Raw genomic sequence first — 11049 nt, forward strand, 5'->3', positions numbered from 1 at the left:
GAGTCCTTCCCTGAACGCCCAGGTTTCCTGACAGCTGTTGAGGAAACGAGGTGAGAAAGGGTTAAGTGTGCCCCACCACCCCCCATCCCTCCCACCCTGCTCCAAATGCTTCCTGTGTTTGAAATCCTTCAGGTCGCGGCAAACCCTCTGGCCTCCGGCCAGGCGGGCATTGTCCGGGGAGTGGTTGTGGGTATTCGAAGGGGCCGTGCAGCCTTTGTTGTGGGGCCACCTCGGGGTTCCCTAGCGCGCCCTTGCCGGGGCTGCAGAGTGCGCGCCTGGAGGGGGGCGGCGCGGGAGACTCGCGCCCTCTCCCTCTTCCTGCCCCCCCTCCAGGCCTCCCGATGACCACATGACCAAGTGGGCTCGCGGCCAAGCCACAAGCTACAAAATGCAGCCCCTGGAGTGAGCGGGGAGCATTCTCGCTGGCAGCCTGGGCCAAGGGCAGTTGAAGCTGCGGCCGAACAGGCAGCGCCTTAGAAAGAGCTCTCCAAGGCCAGCTTTGCGGCGCTGACCCGCAACGGGAGGAGAGATTGCAGGAGAGAGGCGCCGGCGGCTGGCAAGCGCACAGCGACCAGCCTGCAGCGCGGCTCGAGCGTGCACACTCCCCCGGCCCGCGAGCCACACGAGCTCCGCGCTGCCCGCAGGAGCCGCGGCTCGCGCCTTTCTTGGCCTGCCAGCTCCAGCCTCTCCGCCCTCTCCGCCCCCCTTCCAGGGCCGTGGCGGCAACGGCGGCAGCTGAGAAGCAGCATGAATCTGCGGCTCTGCGTTCAGGCGCTCCTGCTCCTCTGGCTCTCCTTGACTTCTGTGTGCGGAGGTGAGTGCACGCCCTCCAGCTCGCCCGCGCTCTCCTCGCGGCTCGACACGGCCGCAGCTGACGCGCTCCTCAGCTCCCCGCGCCCCCCCCCCGCCCGCCTCCTCCCCGCCTCCCGGGGATCCCGGCTCGAGCCGGGCAGGAGCAGCCACGCGCCGGCCGCGCCCGGCAGTGTATTGACAGGGCACCACAGGGCTTCCTCCGGGGGCTCGGCGGGGTCTTGGCTGGGCCTCCGGCATCATCGGCCGGGTGCCGTGCCCCTCCTGGCTGGCCGGCCGGCAGCGCCGCCCCTCGCGGTCCTGGGAATCCCGGGCCGTAGGCGTCTGCCCCAAGCCCGGTGCCCGGCACCCCGCGGGATAGGGTGTGTGTGTGTGTGTGTGTGTGTGTGTGTTGGGGGGAGCAGTGCATGACCGCTCTCCTTGGGGATCAATGGAGTGGACTGGGCTGCAATGTTGAAGGTTTCCTGGCCTCTGGCAATCTGGGGCCGCCCTCCCGCCCCGGAGGCGCGGACTTCTCGGGATGATGTGCCAACAAGCAGACGTGACACTTGTTGCATAGGCCGGAGCGCTGCGGCCGAGTTGGCGACGTTGAGCCCAGCTCTTGCTCCTTTCAGCCTGCTTATGGGCAGAGGTAGCTTCCCATGGGCGGGCCAGACCGGTCTTCTCCAACCTTGCCCCAAGGTCCTGCAGTGATCTACTCTCCTGCTCCAGCATGGGAGGCCCTCTCCACAGCTTCCATGCGACCCCAGGAACTGGTTCCTCCCTCTCGTGGCTCCAGCCTCCCCTCTGCTTGGGGGCACCTGCAGGCTTCACGTTGGTTCCCCTGTCTTCAGGCACAGAACCAGAGACCACAGTGTCTGACTTGACAACTCCATGCCCCTCAGTGGAAGGGGGCTTTCACCCCTATCCAACCCCTGCACCACATGCCCCCACCTGTCAATACTTAGCACTTTTGTTCCCTTGCTGTCCCCAAAGTTGGTTCCCTCTCACTCCCCAGTTGCCCCAGCAGGGCTGCCTGTCCTCTGCCGTCAGTGTCCCCTGGGGTTGCCAGTTCCCACCTTCAGCTGCTGTAGTCCTGTGATCTGGCTGTCCTGCTGCCTGCTTGGCACCACTGAAAGGGAAGGCCAAGACGAGGTGGGCTGGTGCCAGTGCCAATGCCAGTGCACTGCCAGCGCCAGCGCTTGAGTCCCAGGGAGGTGGAACAGAGGGGAGGAGAGGGCAGTGCAGCAATTTTCCTAGAGGAAGCACACAGGACTCCACTAGGTTCCCAACCCTGCAGAATAGGAGGATGGCTTGCAGCCCTGGGGCTTCTGAGGGTTCCAACCCTGCTCCATCTCCCTCTGTTTGTCCGCAGTGTCCTTTCTCAGCTCTTGCCTGTTGGCACTGCCCTGGCCCCAGGAGTACCTCCCAGCTTCTCAGGAAGGCACATTGGTGGGGTCTGGCACCACCCACCGTCAGGTAGCTGCCCTGTGGCCTTCCTCTTCAAGACCCTGAGCACTGGCCCAGTCACCTCCTTGGTAAGAAGAGAGCAGGCTCTTTCCTCAGAAACTCCGGTCAGGCAGGCACTGGTGGGAAGTGAGCAGCGGCATCTTATGAAGCCTACAAGACAGTGTCGTGGGCGAGACAAGACAACTACATAATACCACTGTCAGATAGTCCAAGGTGGTGCCTTTGGGGAAGAAATAGAGTGGGTGCAGTGAGGGCATCCCAGAAGAAGCTGCGGCTCCTGGCTCTGTATACTTGATGCTCTCCCCAGAAGCTACAGAGAAGACTGTTGGCCAGCAGACCACCACTCAGACCCTTATGGGGCCCAGCTGTTGGTGCAGTGCAGGTAAAGGGAAGTGCTTGTCTCAAGTGGAGGGAAGTTGGCCAAGTTGCCAAACACTGCAGGTGTCCCTCCCAGACCCTACCACTTCTTGCTTTAACTCACCCTTACTTTTAGTCATCTACTCCTACTCCCTGAGTTGTGAAGATGTGTTGCCCACACATTTTGCTTAAGCCTAGCTCTGGGAACTTGCAAGACTCCCCACTGCTCTCTCTGGCCCATAACCACTCCTGGAGGAGAGGGGAGCCACCTCTCTGGAGGCGACCACCAGCCAAGTGTCCAGGCACACATGCCCTTGCTTCTCCTGACTCCTGCCCTGGGTTAGAAGCAGGGACTCCAGAAATACCTTGTCCTTGGCTCGGACTCACATGTTGTTCCCAGCCAGAGTCCCCAGTCAAAGTTCCCAACCTGAAAACCCTGCTTCCTTCACTCCACATTCTGTCCTGACTTGGAATGTCCCTCACCCCTCAACACACACATACTCCCCCACTGCCTCCTGACCTGGGATACACTTTGCTCTTCTGAGGCTGAGAGCTGCTAGGCCAGAGCCAAGTGTCCCTTGGTCTGTCTGAGCACCTTGCTTCTGCCTCTCCTCCTGCCCCTCCCCAGACCCAGCTCAAAGCCAGCAGCCACAGTGGTAGTATGAGGACAGCCTACTGTAACACCCCCACACGCACGCACTCAGGGAGGGGGCGTCCTTGCTCCATCCCCAGTTGCGAAGCACCCATGTAACCTGAACCAGATTGCCAGAGTGTGATCTGGCTGGGTGCTGGAAGAGAGCTCAAGGCACCAGGGCAGAAGGGGACTGTGGTATACATCTGGGCAAACACAGGAGGGGCGCCTCCCTCTGGCGACACGTGCAGTCCCACAGAGTAGTGGAGGAGGTGTAGCCAGAGTGGTTCCCACTGAATATATGAATAGGATTTTAAAGTAATCTTGAGAAAGGCAAGAGGGAAAGCAGGTGCACCATTTCTGGTGAGGCCAGGGGGTTCCTGAAAAGTCACCCGTATGTACCTCTTTGTGCGCTGGTAGGTTTGGAGTTCAGGTTGCATGAAAATCAAATGCTGTTCTTCACCTGACTGGGCTCCTCAGAGTGGTGAGGCTTCCTTGTGGGTGGTGCTTTCAACAGCAGTGGCTCCAGGGCTAAGATTCTTTGGTGTTCACACCAGCCTCCCTTTAAGTAACAAATGAGCTGGAAGAAAATAAGTGCACTGAGGATGGCTCCCATTTCTAAAGGGAAACTCTTTTGTGCCACCAGAACCTCTGCAGAGATGAGAATCGATAGCCTCTAATTCTCCCCTTTGGTCAGGATAAAGCCCAGGTTTCACTTGTCAGCTTATCTTTGGGTGAGCCAGACTCAGAATCACCAGTAGGAAACAGGTGGGTGATAGGATCTGGGTGCTGGAGGAGCCTGCAGACATCCAGCTATGAGGGGGATACTGAGCCCCCACCCAATGGGACACAAGATGCCAGGGCCTTCAAGAGGCGGGGGAACTAGGGGGACTGGGGGAATTGGCATAGATTATATCAGTGCTGCTGTGCTCTTCTGAAAGACCCCAAATAATATTATTCCACCACTGGACCCAAGCCTTCTCTCAGTTGCCCTTGTGAAAAGCCACAGTTCTGTTGGACTCCAGCAGCAGTGGGACCCCAAGGCTGTGTGTGGGGTGGGTGGCTGGAAGGGAACCAGGCCAGTGAAGCGCCCTTAGAGAGAAAGAAGTTGAGGTGGCGTGGCTTGAGGCTGGAAAAAGATGGGCCTAAGGGAGAAGCAGTCACCTTGGTGAAGAAAGATCATGGGCATCTAGGGGGCTTCTAGGTGGTTGCTCCCCAGGCCTGGCTGACTGTTCAGTCAGCTCAGGGTGGTTCTTCTCTGAAGACCTCCAGTCTGGAACTCTTCCTGGCCAGAGTCTAAACCACCCTCCCTGCTCCGCAGCCTGGCTCTTGGCCTGCCTCCCCTTGGGGACCCCGCACCCTATCTCTCCCTCCCTTGCTACCTCAAACATGCACAGTCTTGGATGCTGAGTCTATGGAGGTGATAACCTCCTCACCCTGGCACCAAACCTCTCCTCCCCATGCCCTCTGTATCCCTGGTGCCATAGCTGATGCTATCACCCCACCCCCATGTGGAAGGAAGACCTGAAGCTTCACTTACTTTTTAAAGGCCCCCAGGGTCCTTCCCTGTTGCCTGCCCACACCCTTAGCAAGTCCTAGTCACCCAGAGGGCATCTCTGGGACCAACTTCTCATCAGTGTCATTTAAATCTACACTCAGCAGGCAGGTGACCCCTGAGGGGACCCTGAGACTCAGGGCAGAAGCTGAAGTAGCTGGAGAGGGATATTTGGTGAAGATGCTTCCCTCTCCTCTCTCACCAGCCCCAGACCCATCATAGATGGCACCAAGAAAGTAGCTCTATGATAGTCAGGACAGAAGCAGCCCCTGGCCCCTTTCCACGTCTCCTACCCATTTTTGTTTTAATTCCCATAGATTTTAAATTTAGGGGAGGAGTTGCCACATGAACCCACTCCAACTGAAAGCACCAAATAGCAAGATCTTATTGAGCCTGATGATGTTTCCTGGAGAAGAAGGGAAGGAGGGGAAAGACCTGAGCATGGTACAGCCTGGGTGGAGTGTTAGATGATATGAGTGTGTGTGGGATGTGTGTCTGTCTGGGTGTGAATGAGGAGATCCTGAGGCCCCGGAAGCCCTAGTGAAGAGGGCGCTAAGGACAAGCTTTGCCTACTTTTGTCCCAAGAGAAGAATGCACATCTGAAAATTGTGTGCAAGTGCAGGAGGAATCGCAGGAGCCAGGGAGCCAAGGAAGGGGCCAGAGCATAGGGATGTGTGGAGGCAGGGGAGTAGGCTAAGGAGAAGCCACCCAGGGTATAATTGGGGGGATAACAGCCAATGGGAGGTATATGGAAACTGTGAGCCAAGGCTGGGGATTCCTGGGTGGCTGGAAATGGGGCTCAAGGGACAGGGATATAGCTGAGGGCAAGGCTGATGGTGCCAGGTCTGGGGGTGGGGGAGGAGACTGGAATTCATTATCCCTGGCCTCAGAAGCCATATTTCTGCCAGCCAGACTTGTACTGGGCCTTGCACAAGCCCCCTGCCAATCTGTCTCCTCCCAGCATCATCTGCTCACTCTGCCTGCCTCCTGCAGCCAGAATCTGTCTCTAGAGCACTGGCTCAGTTTCCCTGGCCAGACAGCAGGCCCCAGGAGAGCAGACCTGTGTGCCTTCTCCTTCAGGACACCCGAGAACACCCAGCACCACTTGGATTCTATTTTCAGGGCTCGGTCTGGCACTAGGAGGCTAATACTCTAAGCCAGATGTGGACAGATGTAGAGAGAAGCCCCAGAGAGCCCAATAGAAGCCAGCTGGGGTTGGAATGGAAGGAATTTATATCAGACACGGAATGAGGGGTGTGATCTTGAGGTTAAATGAGGTTGGGCTTCGAGTGAGGAGGTGCCAACTGCAACAGCCCCTCCCCGTCCCGATGCCCAGACATGGCGCAACAGGTGACTACTCATTCATTCACTCATTCACTCATTCAAGATTTCTTGGCCTCTAAGTCTAGTCATGGGCTGAGTAGAGCCCAGAATAAGGCAGGAGGAGTCAAAGACTCCCTCCCCCAAGTCCCCCCACTATACCCACTGACAGGCTGCATGGGTAACAGTTACGGGTGAGGTATGAGATCTCTGGTACTCTAAAGTGTATCACCTTATATATTGAAGGACGTAAGAGGACAATGACTTGATGCATGGAATTTGCTTTTAAATCCTTCAGCAAAGAAAAGGGATAAATCTATGCTTTGGGGAGTGCGGTGGGAGTTATTGCCTCCTGAGCCCCATCCAGCTACAGGCATGATGTCCCAAACTGCATCCGCACTGATGTTGCAAGGAAAGAAGATGTTTGCACCTGTCATAAACATGATATAAATGTCAAAAGGACATAAATTGCAAGATGTGAGTCGTGGGTTCTGATGGCCCCCGGTCAGGGTAAAAATTGCAAGTTTTTCATTAGGATAGAAAAGAAAAGCTACAGTAGCGCCGCCTCATGGAAAGGCTGCCCCATTTCCATCCCCCTTCCTTGTTAACAGATTTCCTCCTTCCCGCAGGGCCCTTGATGCAGCCTTCTGATGGGAAGGCACTGGAGGAAAGCAGTGTCCGCCACCGCGTGCAGCCCAGAGGGTCAAGGAATGGACCAGTGCCTTGGCAGGGAAGTAGGAGGAAATTCCGCCGCCAGCGGCCCCGCCTCTCCCATAAGGGTCCCATGCCTTTCTGAAGCAGGTACTTGAGCCTCTGCCCCTTATCAAACACATCCACCAAGCCGTGCTGGCACTATACATGACATAGGGCTTAGACCTGGAAGGAAGCTTTTAGCATCCCTGTCCAACCTTTTCATTTATAGTAGAAGAGACGAGGCTCAGAGAGGGGCTTGGCACTTGGGGCTACTCTCCTGACTCCCCTCGAGCTGGATGCTGGCTACCCTCCACCCTACTGCCTGAGGTTGGACAGGCCGATTCGGAGAATTCTAGAAGCTCTGGGGGCCTTGGAGCTGGGGAGGGTTGTTCCAGGGTGTACCTACAGGTGAACTAGCGTGGATCGTCCCAAGGGAGGCAGAGAGCCTTTGGGGAAGGGGGTATCAGACAGAGAAAAGGAAGAGTTCTGGCTGTGGTTGCCCCAGAGTTTGGAGAAAAGAGAGAAGAATCAAAGGCGGCAGCAGAGAGAGCAGTGCCTAAGCCCGCCCCGAAGGCCTGGCTGGCTGTCTTTCCTACTGTAGCTAGCAAAGGCTGGCACCGACTCAGGGGCCTTGGGCTTTAGGTTCAGGGTTCTGGAGTGGGGTGGGCAGATGAAGACTATCTCCTTCCCTTTTCTCAGTGGTTCTTTTGTCATAAAACATGTCAGTGATTTCCCCTTTGTTGTTTTTGTCTCTTTAGAACTGACTGAAGGGACCTCCAAGTGCCTGCCCCCTGCGGTTCTCTCTACTCCATAGATTGATCTGCTTCTCTGGAGCTCCCACATCCATCCATTCGCCTCTCGTCTTGCACCTGCTCCAGTGGCTGATGGTCCCAGCTCTTCTCATCCACCATCTTCCTTGAATGGCATGATCCTGCCCTACTTTGGATGATTCCCTTTCTCTCTCCAGGATCCATTTGCCCCATCTTCCTTCCCCATCTCTGGACTGACTTTGGAGACCCAGCACTGGAAGGCCTTCCTCACCTTCCTTCTTCTCCCAGAGGCTTTCCCCATGCTTTACTCTCTCCCTTTTCCATCCAGATGCCCCAAGCCTTTACTTGGCACTTCCTTCCTTGTGTATGCCTTGGAGCCTGGGTGGAAACACTCCTTTCTACAATGGGTTCCAGCAAATCCCATAATTTCTTGTTAGTGGGACCCTTCAGCCTGGCCTCCAGGAGATGAACACAGAGATAAGCAATGAGAGATTCTAGTTTGGGATTCTGGGGGGCTGCGATCCGAATTGGGGCATTGGAAGGCATTGGAACTCTGGTGAAGGGGGAATGAAACATGGGAGAAGAGTAGGAAAAGCTGGTGTGGCCTCTTCTTCGTGCTCATGTTTGGCCCAGTGAAGGAAGAGGCTAGGAAGAAGTCCCATGATGTACTCTGTCACTTTGCTCATCTTTCTGCATCCTTTAACACTCCTTTCTCCTTCCCACCCCCAGCTACTTCAAGCTCCTGCTCAGGAAGGCAGAGCTCTGGGCCTGAGATGGCTCTATATCTTTCTAGGAACAAAAGCCAGGCAGGATAATTGTTTTAGCCAAGAAGCACAGAATATTAGAGCCAAAAGGAACCTCAGCGATCACTTAGCTCCATCACTTTATGCAAACTCCTGTAAAAAACAGGGCCAGTGGCCTGTTCAGGATCACCACAGAGCCAGAATGGAGACTCAGGCCTCCCCAGTCTTACCCTGAATCATGTCCTTCCGTCTTTGTGACATCTTTTCAAAACAAATGAAGTGCCTTTTCTCGGGGTTGGGGCTGGAGGTGGCTGGGAAGGGAAAGGCAGTCTGGCTGTGAACTGCCCTATCATGGGGACGGAGCTTCTCCCACCTCCCTAACTGGTTCATTTCCCGACCTGGGCTGAAAAGTTCTAGAACTGGCCAGCTCCCCCTGTTCCTACAGCATTTTCAAGCCTGGAATATCTTCACAGGATAGGCATCGCCACTGGTTTTCAAGAGCCAGGAAGTTACCCTATAGCTTTTCCTTCCCTGGCACCATCTCCCCACTCCCTGTAGCTTGGTGCTGACTAGACCTTCCTTCATCCTGGCCTATCCTTGGGGAAAGAGTGGAGAAGGAAGCATAGAACAGAAGGAAAGAAGGAAGGAAAAGCAGGAAGAAGGAAGGGAAGAAAAAGATGGGAGGAAGTGTAGGTGGGATAGCACTCCCCCAGGGGACCTCATCTTTCCTGAGGGACCTTCCCTTGAGCTTCCCTGAAGATGGACCCCCTTGCCTTTCGTCTAGGTAAGCTTCCTTCTCAGAGGCCTCCTGGGAAGGAGAAGAAGGAAGACAGGAGCCTGATGCCCATCTACAAATATGTAGGGGCAGGGGGAGTCAGGGCTCCCCAAGTCCCATAATAACCCTCAAACCCCTTACCTCTGCTGCTGCTAACACTACTGCTGCTGCTGCTGCTACTGCCGCTTCAAGGCCCACCCGGGGAAGATGGGCTGGGCACAAGCCTCCCCCCCACACCCCCCAGGCATGGAGTAGGGTCTGGCCAGTGCCCAGAAAGTCTCTTCTGCCACTGATGCCCCCTCCAGGAACTGGGCCTTCCTCCTTCTCCTTCCTGCATCTCCTGCTTCATCAGCCCGCCATGTTCTATCGCCAAGCCCGGCCCCATGGGGAAGGGGAGGAGATGGGGATGGCTGAGAAAATTGGGAGATGCAAGGCAGAGGAGGGGAGTGGGTGGGCTTGGGGGGATGTCTTATTTAAAGTGGTTGTGTATGATTCTTATACTAATTTATACAAAGATATTAAGGGCCTTTTCATTATGAATTTGACCCCTTCCTGTAATTGTGTTCACTGTGTTTGTAAAGATTGTTTGGTGTAAATATGTCTTTATAATAAAGAGGTAAAAGCTATTATCCCTTACTTTGGGCGGTCGTGTTGAGGAGGGGCGATCCTGTCCACTGAGGCCTACGACTGCCCCAGCGCTAACATGTTGCATGTACGTGGACGTAAGTGCCTGTATTCCCAATCGGTTCTAGGTCAACTGGCCTCAAACCAATTTGCCACAGACTCACACACACACACAAAATCCCTTTGCCTAATGACCAGTTCACATAAAATTCAGCCTACTTTTGAATGTGTTGGCATCTGTTTTGGTGTCCTAATTTTTTTTTTTTTTTTTGCAGTGCCATTTGAAGGATTTTGAAAAAGCAATTTATTTGAGAGCATTCCAATTAATTGTGGGATTCTACTAAAAACAATTTTGTATATTCTTGGTGGATGTCTTCTATTTTATCTACCTTTGAACACTTTCGGGACTTTTTAGCCAGTTTGCTTTTTTGGAAAATGTTATGTTTCTAACAGTAAATACATTTGGTAATAACTCTGTATGTATCATTTTATGTTTTGCAAGGTAGAGTTGCTTGATGAATGAGATAACCCGAAAAATAAAATGCAAGGAATTCAATACAATTCTGCCCCATCTGTCTCACTTCCTCATGCTGGTTGTCAAAATGTCAATATCTTGCAGAACAGAAAGGAACATTGCGTCCATGCTAATTTGGTTAATAAGCCCATTAGGTGCATACAGGCATACACAATGCAGAACAAAACCCAGTGAGAAGGAGGCAGGGGTGATCAAAAAGGGCGCATTCAATAAACCTTATGGGGAATTCTATGAATTTGACAAGTATTTAGTGCTAGACATATAGCATTTAAAGAAAAAGTCATCAAACGTGCTAAAAAGTTATAGAAGTGTTCAATAAGAGAGAAAATAGAAAAAGTTACCCATGAGCATATGAAACAATCTCATTTACAAAGTGCTGCAAACTGTGACATAGAAATTTTAAAAATATCATTATGTTAGAGGTGCCTCTTGGGGTGGTGGTGCTAAATGACTGCTTTAAAAATTGCTAGTTTGACTTTTAGGCAAACTGGTCATCAGAGGAACTGTTTTTAGGCAAATAGTTTTTGGGTGGGCTGAATTTATGCTGATTGGTCTCTTACTTCTGTAAATACCCCCCAGAGCTCTCATTTCACATGAAACCAAGGAGAAGCGGTTGGTGGCTGAGCAGGATAAATTAATACAGACCCAAATATAACAAATGTACAGCCCTTTAACAGTTCTCAAGGCTCTTGAAAAATATTAACTCAGCAACTGGCAAACACAGACCATTATTCCCATCTAACAAATGAGAAAACAGGTTCAGAGAGGTGAAGTGACTTGCCCGAAG

At 53.7% G+C, this 11049-nt stretch overlaps 1 protein-coding gene across 1 annotated transcript; it reads left to right on the top strand.

The window, feature by feature from the left end:
- The first annotated feature begins 477 nt into the window (after positions 1 to 477).
- On the top strand, positions 478 to 10288 carry APLN (apelin). Its single transcript, XM_077145055.1, has 3 exons — positions 478 to 814; positions 6752 to 6923; positions 7574 to 10288. Exons 1-2 carry the CDS (start codon positions 748 to 750, stop codon positions 6916 to 6918), a joined length of 234 nt encoding a protein of 77 aa, XP_077001170.1. The 5' UTR covers positions 478 to 747; the 3' UTR covers positions 6919 to 6923; positions 7574 to 10288.
- The last annotated feature ends 761 nt before the right edge of the window (positions 10289 to 11049 follow it).

The sequence above is a fragment of the Tamandua tetradactyla genome, chromosome X (genome assembly GCF_023851605.1).
Source record: "Tamandua tetradactyla isolate mTamTet1 chromosome X, mTamTet1.pri, whole genome shotgun sequence".
NCBI classification, from domain to species: Eukaryota; Metazoa; Chordata; class Mammalia; order Pilosa; family Myrmecophagidae; genus Tamandua; species Tamandua tetradactyla.